General features: G+C 40.9%; 1 protein-coding gene across 5 annotated transcripts in view; it reads left to right on the forward strand.

The window, feature by feature from the left end:
• The window catches only part of dpp6a (dipeptidyl-peptidase 6a), a 269,988-nt gene that overhangs the window by 175,614 nt on the left and 79,869 nt on the right, over window positions 1-14,505 (forward strand). For all 5 annotated transcript variants that reach the window (XM_035415608.1, XM_035415609.1, XM_035415604.1 and 2 more), the window contains one exon: window positions 3,300-3,414. In XM_035415608.1, the coding sequence (XP_035271499.1) occupies window positions 3,300-3,414 (115 nt within the window). The remainder of the gene's footprint in view (window positions 1-3,299; window positions 3,415-14,505) is intronic.

Consider the following 14,505-nt stretch of genomic DNA (forward strand, 5'->3'; position numbering starts at 1 on the left):
ACAGGCCTACCCACCGCTGAGCCGAAATCTCACTTTCTGCACAGCGGCCTCTGGCAAATCGCACAGCATAAAGCGATATACATTAAGACAGTTAATGGCAGTCACAGCAGGTATGCAGTAAAAAAAACCCACATTATTCTTCGCTTATATAAACGTTTCTCTTTTCCATTCCACTTGATTTGCTCCAGCTGTTTGTGCACTGTCTGGTTGGCCACAAAAATCCCCCAAGAGTAGTGCCAAGGTGCGGTCCATCCAACCGCGCGCATCCATGAATAATAACATTTACCCGTGGCTGGCGAACATGCCGGTTGCAAAAGTGTGCAGATTTCTTCATTTAACTAGAGGGGAGGGAGTGCTGCAGACATTCTAGGCCTGGCCTGGAAAAATTCCCAAACTCCCAGCCTAAAAAATATATGATTTTTTCTGACTGATTGAAATGATGTTAGTCTGCGGGCTTCTCTATATTGAATATATTTTTAAAGTATTTATTTATTTAAACTATGCAAAATTGCTGACTTGATAAATATTTGTAAGTTCAAATAAAGCACTGCCGGACATTGTTTATTTATTTTACAAAAAAATATTAAAAAAGAGAGATTACGCATATTCATTACAGCAAACATCATTCGTCAAAGCAAGTCGAGGATCTTGCAGCATCTGATCAGTCTGTCCAAATAATGCCTTGTATGATAATGTATTCAGCTGCTCATACATTGCACCCATGGGCTGTTTACAATAGCTCATGCTTTGTCAAACAAGCAGTCATGTATTCATTGATGTAATTTAAGACCCAACATTTTCGAACAACCTGGACTACTCTGTAATTTATATATGGAAGGCCTGAGTGACAAAATCAGGCACATGCTGGCTTTTGCTGGTTTCTGCTGTTAATTTGAGCAGCACATTATCTGCTTTACATTATGCTAAAATTATCCATGCTTAATAAAGCATTAATAACATAATTAAAGTGCCTTATAAATGCATCATTTCTTGTTCAACATTAATAAACGCTGGTGAATATGATACTTGGAAGAAAGCTAAGCTTCCAGAATGAGAAATCCCACTGTTGCTATGGTATTGTATTTCTATCACAAACCTACCTCAGGTTGTGTCCTTCTTAATTATGTTAACTAACATTAATTCATGTCAAATAACCTTCCATGATGCAGTTTTCTATGCAATGTAATCCGTAAACCATTCACTTAAAAATTTTAGAAAAGCACCGTAATCTAAAGTATTACCAGTTTAATGATTAGTCCTCATTAATAGCTGAAACAGAATTGTTTCTAACACAGCAAACATTGGAAATAAATAGTTCATGAGGTTGGGTAAACCTCAAATTTGATTTCAATTTGTGACACCTGCATTTTTTAGGTTTTCTCAATTGGACTTTTTAAGGTTCATTCAAATGAACTTTTGTCAGCGCTGGTCTGTATCACAGACAAGGATACAGACCTGCACTTATCACTATATTATACGATTAGGTGTCCTCCATAGGTAGGTGTCCTCTGCCACAGTGTACTCATTCAATGTAATCTTATGCTTTCATATTCTACAGGAGATCTTTCTCTATGATACAGGCCTGCTCTGAAAAAAATGTTAATTTGAATTAATCTTTGAAGTATACAAGAGAACAGGCAGTGGGTTGCTGAAGCAACAACACTAATACGTATGCAAGAGAACAGGCAGTGGGTTGCTGAAGCAACAACATTAATATGTATGCAAGAGAACAGGCAGTGGGTTGCTGAAGCAAGCCAACTAATTAATGTGTATGTAGCTTGCATATACAGTGCTGATACTGATACAGAGTACATATGCCCCCTATTGGACTCAAATGTACTCTGGAAACCCTGAGTTTCCAGACTCATATGCTACAGTGCACCAGACATAGACCTTATGTCTTCATATTGCTCATAGTTCATGTGCTGACTCTTCCCCAAGAGGTTGAATATCCCTACTTGTATTGTTTGGTTGCCTTCATTGTTCTCTCTCCCTCCAGTGCAATCGCCACAAACTGCAACAAATTAATTTAGTGCTGTCAATGGATTCCAGAAGGTGTTTCTGTGGAGAGATGCAGTTTTCAGTGTTTTAAAGTGTGTTTTTCCCCCTACTTGATGGGTCAGCTGCAGTTGACTGGCTCAGGGCACCTGCGGGGGCTGGAGCCGGAATGGTGGAAGACAAGTTTAGTTTGCTTTAATGAGCTTTGTAATTGGAGGAACGGTAAATAGTTTCCTCTGCTGTTATCACAAGGCTAATGATGTCTGCAGTTCCATTCAATTAGAAAGGGACAGGGTCACTAAAAGCCTAGCACTTAAAAAGGCTCAGTGGCTTCACCTCAAGTATATCCAGAGTATTACGTTTGCAGGTTGTTTTGCTTTAATTAAGACACAAGCCACGGTCTGTCTCAGTACATCCTCTGGTCTGGTCATTCTTCATCTTTCGGCTAATTAAGAAGTTGCTTGTTGTTGTAGTAGTTTTTTGTAATTGTTTGGAACAAGGAACTGAGCAAGAGCTCTTCAGTGTTATTTTTCAGATTTCATTTTAATTTTGGAGTTGTTTGAATAGCCCTACACTCGAAAGATGAGAAAACAAAACCAAGGTACAAAACATATTGGAACTAATTGGTTTTGCCTGTTTGACCACTCCAAATAGTAAACGCTGTGAAACTAAACTTTTTTCTCCCTTACATATGTTCAGATCCAATCTTCTGCACTTAAGAGAAAATGTCAGTATGACCTGCAGTTGGAGACAGGTTAATGAATTTGATATTGTTAATATACCATGCAATATAAAAGAAAACATCTCAGTCTACTGCCTATTGGAAATGGAATGGAGCTCATACGCACTGAACTGTAAGATACAAAGGACAGACATGAGAAGACTGTAAGATATTTCCAGGCTGTAATCAGTGTTTTAATATTAAATACCAGCGTGGTCAGGGGTTGAATTGCTACATACAATTTTATCACTTCAGGAGACAGGCTAAATATTTCACAACAGTGAGAGCAATTCATTTTGCAGTTCTCCCAGTGAAAAAGTCAGGGGTTTGCATATGGCATTATTCTTTTCTTTTTTTTTTTTTTTTTACAAAACTTAATTTAGAGAAAACTCTTTACCAAATTCATAATTCAGGACAAGACGTACTAACTTTGAGTTGTGCTCTAAACTCAGTGGTTCGCCTTTGCATGTGTGCATGTGCGCACACATGTGTGTGTGTGTGTGTGTGCGTGTGTGTGTGTGTGTGTGTGTGTGTGTGTGAGTCACCCTTGAGTAACCCTGATTTGCATGGTCTCGTACAGGAGCTGGTGGGCAGCAACCCTCCGCAGCGGAACTGGAAAGGAATCGCGATCGCCCTGCTCGTCATTCTGGTCATCTGCTCTCTGATCGTCACCTCCGTCATCCTCCTGACCCCAGGTAACGTCCCGGCGTCCCCGCCTGCGAGTCTCCCTCCTCGCACTCTGCCAATTTGTGTGTGTGTGTGTGCGGGTGCATGTGTGTGTGTGTGCGTGTGCATCCCCGCCCGCGAGACTCCCTCCTCACATTCTGCCAATTTGTGTGTGTGTGTGTGTGCGGGTGCATGTGTGTGTGTGCGTGTGCGTCCCTTCCCGCGAGTCTCCCTCCTTGCATTCTGCCAAAGAGAGCCCCGAAAACAAAAGTGTGGGGCCCTCACACCTATGTTCACGTGTTCCCGCCCCCTGGCTCCTCCTCACACTAAGTTAAAGAATTCTCCCTGGAATGGCGGGGCTGGAAAGAGGGGCTGTGCTGTGGTGCAGCAGTCAGGATGGCCGCGCTCATATTTTTATTGATGTGCCATCAGAAGTCAGTGTAGTATAATGGGAACTGGTCTTGTAACCTAAATGTTGCAAGTTCAGTTCCTGGGTAGGACACTGCTGTTGCAACTTTGAGCAAGGTGCGTTTCTTCAGCATACATACAGATGTATAACTGGATGCAATGTAAATGTTATTTAAAAGGTTGTGTATGTTGCTCTGGATAACAGTTTCTGCTAAATGCCTATATTGTAATGTAAAGTCAGTGGTGGAGACAATGCTGTACATCATACAGGAGGAAACAATGTACCCTTGATAATTATGGGGGGGGGTGTATGAGTGATGAGTGCTGGGGGGTGAGGGGGGTTCAGGGCGTCTCTAGAAAACTGCCCACCCTAGAGTACTGCGTCCCATCGGCGCATGTGTGGAGACAGTCTTTGTGGGCCTTTATGCTGATTGCTCACCTTCTTGACAGATAGCAAAGCCTCAGTATCGATTATTGTGTAGCTGGAACTACAGATAATTGCAGTCTTGTCAATACGCTGGAAGTGCTCGCTCTGTTCGGCCAGAAATTCTTTCTGCCGTTTTGGATTTACTGTCAAAATGATCGTGTTCTTTCTCTTCCATCTGTCCTCACATTTTAAACTTTATGCTGTGTGGGTTTAATGGTCAGTTGTCAATATTTATTTGCACACATTTGTCCTCATTTTCCTGTGCTGTCAATGAATGAGAAAAACATTAATAAAATAAAATCTGATGTGGCAGACACCGTTATTATATTACAACCAGAGCAATCACTGTATTGGTTTAGATGCTGTTTCTGAGTCTCTTTGAAGTGATTCAATAGCACTTTTGTTTGAAGATTGCTTTGTCAACAATATCCAGCATTATTGTGAACACTGCAGGCTAGATCTGCCATTGTAGAATTATTTTATTCAGAACTACATGTCATTTTATTTCAAAAGTGATTTATGAAAAGTTTTTATTTTTATTTATCTATACCTTCTTTGTTGGTGTTTGTGCATTTCTAGAGTGTTCATTTTGCCTGCAGTGACAATTAATCTCCCAGCTCAATGTGCAGGAGAATCTTTACAACTGCTATATTTTGGGATTATTTGCTTTCCCTTGTTCACAAAACTGAGTATTTACCATAGGGTCATAAGACTTGGCTCTGTGGATTTAAACTGGACCTTATGTTCACCCTTGATTTAAAGTCAATGTGCGAACACACTGCACATCCAACTGGCAATTCTCATTAGAACTGCATATCCACCAGGACCAGGCTTTTCAAAGGAGATCAGTGTGCTAAGAACACAAATAATACAAATAATACATCAAAAACACAACTGTGATGGTGTGCTTTGTGTGTGTATGTGGGGGTGAGGGGGAACGTAGATGAATTTGTGTGTGGGGAGGGTGCGGGGAATGTGTGCATGTGTTTGTGTACTTATCTGTGCTTTCATGGGTGTCAGGGAGGGGGTGGGGCGGTGTAAAGTGTATGTGTTGCAGGGATGCGTGTTGAGGAGGTGGTGTTATGTGTATGTGTATTTGTGTATGTGCGTGTGCGTGTGTGTGTGTGTATGTGTGTGTGCGCGTGTTGTGTGTGCGTGTGAGTATTTGTATGTTTGTGTGTGTTTGTGCTTGCATGTTTGTGTGCAGGCTAGCATGTGTGTAGCTGAAGACATGGTTCTGAGCATTAGATGCACAGCACGCAAGCCAGATAAACACAGCTGCCCCTGACATGTCCATTTCGCTCCTGTGAACACACCCTTAATTCACCCTGTCCTCTTTGACTTCATGCTACTTACACACGCAGGTCGGTGACCCTTTCTGTTCAGGAAAGCTCGTCAGATTTACGACCTAAACCTCATCCGCACAATTCTCTGTCCTGCTGTTAAGGAGGAGGGGGTCCTCTGTGTGAGTCAGGTCATTATCGTCGATGCGCCATACTCTTCCCTCTCATTTCCCCTCTAGTATTCATAGCTTTCATCCAGGTGGTTTCTCAAGCACACCCTCTCCGCATGCAGCATCCTGTTGCTTTGTGCAGGTTACCCAGATCTCAAACTAAGTCGAAGGACTACACTGAGTATACTGCAACAACTCACAATAGGACCTTGCATAGAAAATAGAGGAAGTGACATCACGTGGATACATTTTTTTGGTGCTGTTGAACGGAGTGCACTGTGCTGGGAGGGATAGGGAGGAGCAAAACTCTTCAGCTTCCTTTTTTTTTGCAGCACCCTGGGAGACCTTCAAGATTGTAGACAGTAGCAGCTGCACCTAGGCATGTACATCTGAGGTTGCTTGGTAACCAGCTCAGGTGTTTCCAGTAATCATCACCATGCTCTTTATGAAGGCACAGCCTGCCATAACTTGGACAGGAGATGTTGTTAGGAGCAGGATTTTTGGCTCAGCATTTTTTTTCTGCAGTGCCTGTTAGTGTTGTTTTTATTGTGGTATGGGTGGTTTTTGTTTGTCACAGGGGTTGTCAGCTTTTTCAGCCAAATTGGCAAAAGTGTCACTAAATTCACACTGACTTGAGGGATTGGAAGCCAGCTGCCATTTTGGCTTTCTGTCTTGGAACATGTCATCTTAATAAAAACACACTGTTTGAGTTGTCATAACAAGATGGAGTCATTCCAAAGCTGAGTTGTCCACATTTCTGTTTTCTTACTCATTCATTTTTTGATAAGAAGCCATATGGCCGTTTGGTCTTTTTTTGGGCTTTTTCCGGAACAAAAAATGTTCTGGGTGTTGTTTTAGCCATGCAGCACCATGGATTTGGCATCTATGGCTTACAGATTACACTGATTAGGCTTGTGATTTATAAATCAGTCTGGCAGCCCTGCCTGTCACTTGGATCTGAGGCATGATGGGTGCTGAGAGTGAGGTAACATCCCTGACCCTTCTACTGACTGCTGGACTGAACTTACCGACTCTGTCGGGGGTCAGTTAAAACACGAAGCTGTGATTTGGTTACTCACCTTTTTGCATCCAATTGCTACCCGACTCATTAACCATTAGCCTTGTCACAGGGCAGCTGAGTGGATCTCATGCTGAAAGACTCGGCGAGTTCTGCCAGCCCTCCAGAAGGCAGGGCCGTGCAGCGGACCTCTCTGAGCGGGACGTTTTTCCTCCTCCCTTCATGTGTGATTCAGATTAAGTGAGAAATTCATCTTAAAACAGTGGCCCTGGGGCTGAATATTCAGTGAATCTTTTAAAGCTCTAGTCTTAGAGGAAAGTGATTTTTGCTCATATAAAATGGTGGATGTTGGGACCTACAACGAGGAGAGTGATTTGTTTTCCCTGTGTGTGTGTGCATTCCTGAAAACTAGTGATTAGAACTGAGGACTTATGACTCTCAAAATGGGCAGAGCTATCATGTGTTATCAGCTACTTGCCACTTGAAATTAATTGTGGTGTTTAGCTGTGGCTCATGGAGTAAGTGATTGATGGCACACATGAAGCCTCACTCCCATCACTGTTGAAACCTAACTGTGGAAAAACCCTGATGAGGTACAGTCTATGGCAATAGAAGCATTGATAGTGCCACACTGTCTGTTCCACTTATGTCTGTTTACGCTGATGGGAATATATAATTAGATTAGAATTGAAAGATTAAGACAGAATAATTGAAGTTAGATTACCAGTATTGGTGGATATTCTTTCCAGAATTTATGTCATAAAACAATAAAGGTTTTCTCGCAGTAGACATGTGCCCTTACAAAAGACTAATATTTCAGAGTTTCTTTTTTAAAGTATAATTAAGTACATCGAGTTAATTTTTAAGTCTATTTTAAGTATTTCATAAAACTAAATTGGCCCATTTTAAGTATACTTAAAAGTATGCTTATTTCCTCAAACTATACTTTAAGTATACAATTTATGAATTACTAAACATTGTACCATAAATTGGTAGACTTTAAAGAATAGGTTTGTATTTGTTTTTAACCAACACCCTATTTTCGAATAATCTTGATTAATTGTGAGTAGTGGAGACCAAAATTGCAGATTGCTTAGAGTTTTATACCTTTGTGTTCCATCCTTACACACGGCTCCCATTGGAATACATTGGGATGCAAATTTGCAGCTCTCAAAAACCATGACGAAGGTATGTTTTGAAAACGGGAAGCTCACAGTATATTCATAGCTGGACTTATTTTTCAGGAATTCCAAAATCGTTTTGAGCAACAGCAATGTTCTATTTCAGTTGAAACCTTCTTTTTTTTTTTTTTTTTTTTCTAAGTCCAAGCATTACCTCCCAACCAAATGTAAAATTCCAGACTCCAGACTGTCTACCAACATGGGTGTGCTTCATGGGTGTGCCTGGCTCAAACCCATAGGCATAGCCATCAAAACCGAATATGTCTTCATTGTTGTAGCAGGAAGCCACCATGCTACAAACTAAATATTTCAGTAAAAACATTTTACAAGCTTGATCGATAGCTAACTATGTACGTGACTACTGTAATAATCTGGCTGCTGGCTACAGCTACAAATTAATAAACAAACAAGCTACCTCGCAACCACGTCCAGCTACATGCAAAAAGTAATGCGCGGCGGCGGATGTAACCAGAAATTATAATGGCCGGAAGAATGCAACTTCCCAAGCTCATAACTTTTGATATAATGCTCTGCTTGTAATGATTTTGTAGAACATGGTAAGACACATATGAATATACTGTGAGCTTCCCCTTTTTCTAAAGATACGGTTATCATGATTTTTGAAGGCTGCTAAATTAGCCCCCAATATATTCTTATGGGAGCCGTGTCTGAAGATCCAACAAAAAGATTTAAAAACTAATGTTGGCCTCCACTACTCACGATTATTCAAGATTATGCAAAAATAAGGAGTGGGTTAAACAATACCGAACCTATCCTTTTAAGTACTTTTAAACGTGATGTCTGGAAAGTAAAGTGAAGGTGTACTTTAATTACAGTACCTTTCATTTATTTCAGAAAAGGTGTATTTAAGGCATACTTTTATGATTCTTTTTTGGAAGAGTGGCCCAACACTAATGAGGACAGCCTCTGTAAAAAAGCACACCCACATTCAGAGACAGAGTCTCTTTATTTTCTAATAACAATGTTCATGGAAATTGAGATTCATTACTTTTTAATGGAGGACCTTCATTGAGATTAAATTATGCTCTGAATCATGTGATACCACATGCCACTTTAACAAGTCAGGCTCACATAGACATGAGTCAGAAGAAGGCAGTACATATACAGTTCAGCAGACGGACCGTGAGAACCCGATCGATGAGCAGGGGTTGGTAGTGTGCAATTAGATGCTGTTGCCCCAGCCAACCTCGGTGGCCCAAGTCCAAATTGTGCATTGCCCTGTAAGGCTGCTGGGCACAGTTGGCTTTCATTACCAGAGTGCGTTGCGCCCAAAAACAGTGCCTTAACAGGATGAGCCACCCAGCAGTCCAAAGAAGTCGGGCTTAGAGTGTTAGATAAGGAGAGTGCGGTAAAATACACATTATGCCAGACAGTCTGGACATTAAATTTGGAAATAGGCTACTGTTGGGAGTCCTGTGTTACAGCATAATCCTGATGAACAGCTCCCTTTTTTTTTTTAGAAATACAGTGTTGGAAACTACCAAGAATTGCCATACAGAGATGGTTCGGTGACAGTGTAGCAGAACAGGAACAGGCTGCATTTTGCCGAGTTGGAAAGAAGTTTTCAAAGTGTATTAGTTACCCAAACCTCTTCTGAAAGACAGAACTAAGCAGCCATAGCTGACATATTTGGAAAAATATACAATTTTTCTGGTAATACTCATAATAATAGTAATAATAATAATATTAAGAAGAAGAAGACAAAGAAGAAGACAACAAAGGAGAAGAAGAAGAATATGAAGAAGAAGAAGAAGAACAACAACAACAACAACTGATTTCCTATTCACCACACCTAGTGTAAAGCTTGTTTTCTATTCAGCCTGGTCAGAAACATGTCAGCCAGAATGAATGGGATTAGACGGTAATAAGAAATAAGAATAAAAAGCATCTGAGGCTGAAGATGCAAAGCATCTTAATGACATTTGTGGATCTATAAGAGATTTGTGGATCAGCAAGAGAGAAGCACATGACAGTGGTGAAGGGTGGGAGTAGATGGCTTTTGAGGGGTTGACTGACCGTTGTCTTTCATTTGATGCCTAAAGCTGTTTCAGTGCCTGTAATAGGAACCCGACTCTAATGCACTTCACAATGTTGTTTGACTGGGTGGGTGTGGTTATAATCCTAAAGCCAAGGTCTTCTGGCACCCTCTTGCATAAAGTGGAAAAATCCAGGTTGAAAAAAACGATGATGCTAGTCTACAATATGTATTGCAGTACATGAGACCGGTTCTCCATAAACATTTTTCTTTCCTGGGTGAAGGACTTTCTCAGTGAAAGCCCTTTTAACCCCTTATGGTAAGGTGATATGGTTTTTCAGTAACAGTTACTTAAGGAATAATGCAGTGCACAGAAACTAGCAGGTAGGATTTTGACACGGTTTAGGGTGTGGAAGCTGTGAATCCAACTCTGTCTGCTATTGATGATCCCCTCTTAATGCACTAGTCCATGGAATGCTGTGTCTTTGCAATGCGGGACATTTAGAAATTTGTGTTTTACAGCACATTAAATCACTTTACGTTCTGATAAATGGCCGTGTAAATATTACGATCGCCACAAATACCAGGCATGGAAAGACGATTGGCTCAAAGAAACAGTTGTAATTGTTTTGTTGTGGTTCAGATGTGGGTCATCTCCTGTTCTAATCTTAAAAAAGACCTTGGAATATTCGCATTTATAGAACACAGTGTATTTTTCCCTGCATTTTAGCTCTTTCTTTCTACATAAAAATGTAGAATCCTGTCCTGTCCACTGTTAATGGGTTACCCCTCTTAAAGTTAACCCTAGGCAACAAGCAAAAGAAAACTCATGTATTAATGGACAATTTCCATTATTAATTTTTAATAAATTCATTATTTATTAAAAAATAAAACGGAACCAACTCCAAAACAAAAGATGAAAACCATTCTCTTAAGCTCCAAAACCAACTAAAAACTATTTTTCCTTCAGCCATCATTAGTACCCAGCAGGGATTGAGGATGCTTGCCCTTATTGGGTGATGCCAAGTGTGGAAGGGGGAGTTCAGGCTCATTTATGACAAGGTCATCTAGCTCATCTAAAAAACTGACTTATTAATTAAGATATTATGTTGTTGAAAGCAGGGCAAAGCACCATAATATTATTAGCGAACAATTCATGGTTTTAGACTCTCTTTTTAACATGGCCAAACATGAATACGTTGGAAGATAAATCGGCTCAGTTATTTGATACCTCTACAAAATGGAAATTTACTGTTTTAACAATGGAGGTGATGGTTGTGGACAGCAATTACGTCCACCCAGTATTGCAATTTCTACCTAATATTACATCAGTTGTACCACTCTGTACCACCGCTTGAAACTGGATCTGCCTCCAAAAATATAAATACCAAACTGCCAGACCTCAACTACCATCATCTACAGACATTCAGATTTTCAGTTGATGATTTGAACTGAATGTCATAGGTTGACATTCAAAATGAAAATTTAAAAGGAAACCATGACGCTTATAGTATATTGTGGTCACACTGGACCCTGACACCCCCCCAGATAGCTTTGTGTTCTGGTGTGTCTTCAGAGGTAATTATACTCTCCAGGAGAAAAATGCACCATTCTAGACACCTCATGTACCTTAAAGCAAAGACATAACCCCTCCCCCCAACCCATCCTTCACCCCCCCCCCCCCCCCCCACCCCCTGTTTAATAACAGTATAATATTGTGTAATGTGATATATTTTCTCTCAAAGGCCACAATTAAGAATGCCCAATTTGGAGCCAGAGAAATGCCTTTTGGAACACCAAGATCCAGACACAAATTAATACTTGTTATAAATACCATCTAATTAACCCCCGAATACTGGCCTGTTGTTCTGGGTAATTTATTCACAGGCATGTTGGGAGGTTATTGCCTCACTACAATGAGCATTTCATAAATTGAAGATGTAGCATTGTGTATTTGGTAGACTCTGAACCAGGCATCTTAAATATTCTCTGAAATTGGAGAATCTAAAACACACATGGACACACAAACACACAAATGTGCCAACACACAGACACACACACACACACACACACTCTTGGTTGTTCATCAAAATTGATGATGACAGCTGCACTGGCTGGGGGGAGATCAGTGCCGCCGGTGCTGGTGCCATTTCTTGTGGCTGTGGAGGCCGATCCGGGAGCCGCATACTCTGCTGCAGATGGCACAGTGGAACTGAGAGGATGGAGGATCGCTTCCAGCAGCATGTTGGGGTCGCTTGGTGTGTTGCACGCTTCTCTTGTCCATGGCGATGTGGTAGATCTGCTGGCCGGCTCCGTAGACAACAGTTTCCCAGATCCAGTTCAGCGGGTTTCATTCCGCAGTGCTTCAGCAGGTCTTTGCTGTAATCCCTGTAGCGCTTCTTTTGCGCGCCGGCAGATGGCTTTGCGCTACTGAGCTGGCCATAGAGGATATAGTGCTCGGGCATCCTGACTATATGGCCAAGCCAGCGGAGGTGGGGCTTAGCAAATTGGGTCTTGATGCAGAGGCAGTTGGCAGTGTGGAGGATGTCACAGTGGGGGACATGGTCCTCCCATGACAACCCCAGGATGCTCTGGAGGCAGCGGATATGGAAGGCCTCAAGGAGCCGAATATGGTGTCTATATGGGGTCCAGGTTTTTGGATATTTACTTGTAGGCCAACAGACTGGGAAGCTGTGATGGCCGTATTGAGGGCGTCTGCATGGTTTCAGGGGTGCGGGCGAAGAAAGCACTGTCATCGGCATATTGGAGCTCAAAGATCTGTCGGATCTTAGTCTTTGTTTTGGCTTGGAGCCATCTGATATCAAACAGGCTACCATCCAATCTAAAATACAGTTGAATGTCATCAGTGTGGGAGCTGAGGGAGCTGTGGGAAACTTGGGTGACTGCTGCAAGGAGACACACCCCTGCTGCACCCCAACCTCCGCGTTGAAGGGGTTGGACTGGAGGGCACCGATCAACACTCTGGCTTGCATTCCTTCATGGAATTGTTTAAGGGTGCTAAGAAACTTGGTGGGCACAGCAAGCTTGGTGGGTTGAGGATGCTAGCCAAAGGATGTCCCAGTTGATGGTATCAAAGGCCTTATCCAAATCGATGAAAGCAATGTAGAGGTCAGGGTTCTGCTTCTGATATGTCTACTGGGTCTGCTTGGCAGTGTAGATCACACACACACACACACAAGTACAGAGACACACACGCACATACAAACACACACATGGAAAATAGATATTTCCATTCAAGATAGAGAGTGAGCTAGATATACTGATTCTTCAATGGCTCAATTAACACAGTAATGTATCAGAGAAATAATGAACAGCTTTACATTTGTACTGAAACATGTCTGTCATTAACTCGCAAGGGTATTGACGGTGACTCATTTTCCATTTTCCAATGTAATCACATTGCATGTATTTTTATTTTTATTTTTGAATTAATGCATTTGAATATTAGAGCTGATTCAATGTTTAATTGCTTTGGATAGGGTGTAGTATTTATTGTCTGTCCAGAAGCAGTCTGTCCAGAATCCTTTCAGTATTGATAATAAAGTGATAACTTGGTGCAGATTTCCTCACAATGCCAATGTATGGTGTATTGACACCACAGTCTAACCAATCAGCTTGTTCACTGCAGCCAGTTTGACCAGCCTCAGTGGCTCCCAGGACTACCACAGTTTAGCCTGTCCTCATTGTACACAATACAAGTTTTAGCAGTGCCCTCTGGGCTCCCAGTTTGGGGTTTTCTCATTGGCATCCATGTGTGGTGACTCTTCAGGTTGTGCAAACTTTTATTGCTTATATATTTCATGATTTATGCAAGATTTCTGATGGCCTGTGAAAACGTTTGTCTGCAGATGACACACTTGTATTATTTTCTCACAGTGTATTTCCAGTATATTATCACAATTGTAAATAATGAACTACACTAGTTTTCTAAAAGGTTTAATATTGACAAATTGTCTGGATGTGAAAGAAACAATTTATTTGTATTTAACACTAAGAAAATTGGGAAATATTTACAATGTTTCGGTTTCCTTGACCTCTTCTTCAAGATTATTAGACATCTTAATGAATGTCAAATTGTGCTGGACTCCTAATATTAGAGATTTCATCCTAAATTGCCCAAAATATTGGCATTTTAACCAAAATTCATTAAAATCTTGAAACAAAACAACCAAATTTATATTACTTATAGTTTTCCATGACATGAATTACTACAATATAATTTGGGCCAGTACCCATCAAATTAAACTGCACCATATCCATTTCCTTCAAAAACATTCAAATCATATCACATGCAGGCTACACTGTTCATTCACCTCTCTTTAAGAAATTAGCCATACCAAACATTTATCAAGTAAACATTCTCCACACAGCAGTTTGTCTTAAAAGCAGTTCATAATCATCTCCCCCTATGTTTAATAGCTTCTTCAGAAGAAATGAGGAAAATCATAATTGTAACACAAGATGTAAGAGACAGCTTCAGTTCAGATCACTCGAACAGCAATGTCTCATTTCAGTCTTCATTTCAGAGGAGCTAAAGTTTTTAATCAACTTCCTTCCAATTACTTTGATCTCTCCTTTGACCTATCTGTTTGAAAGAAGTCAATTTGCACTTAATT

The sequence above is a fragment of the Anguilla anguilla genome, chromosome 4 (genome assembly GCF_013347855.1).
Source record: "Anguilla anguilla isolate fAngAng1 chromosome 4, fAngAng1.pri, whole genome shotgun sequence".
Classification (NCBI taxonomy): Eukaryota; Metazoa; Chordata; class Actinopteri; order Anguilliformes; family Anguillidae; genus Anguilla; species Anguilla anguilla.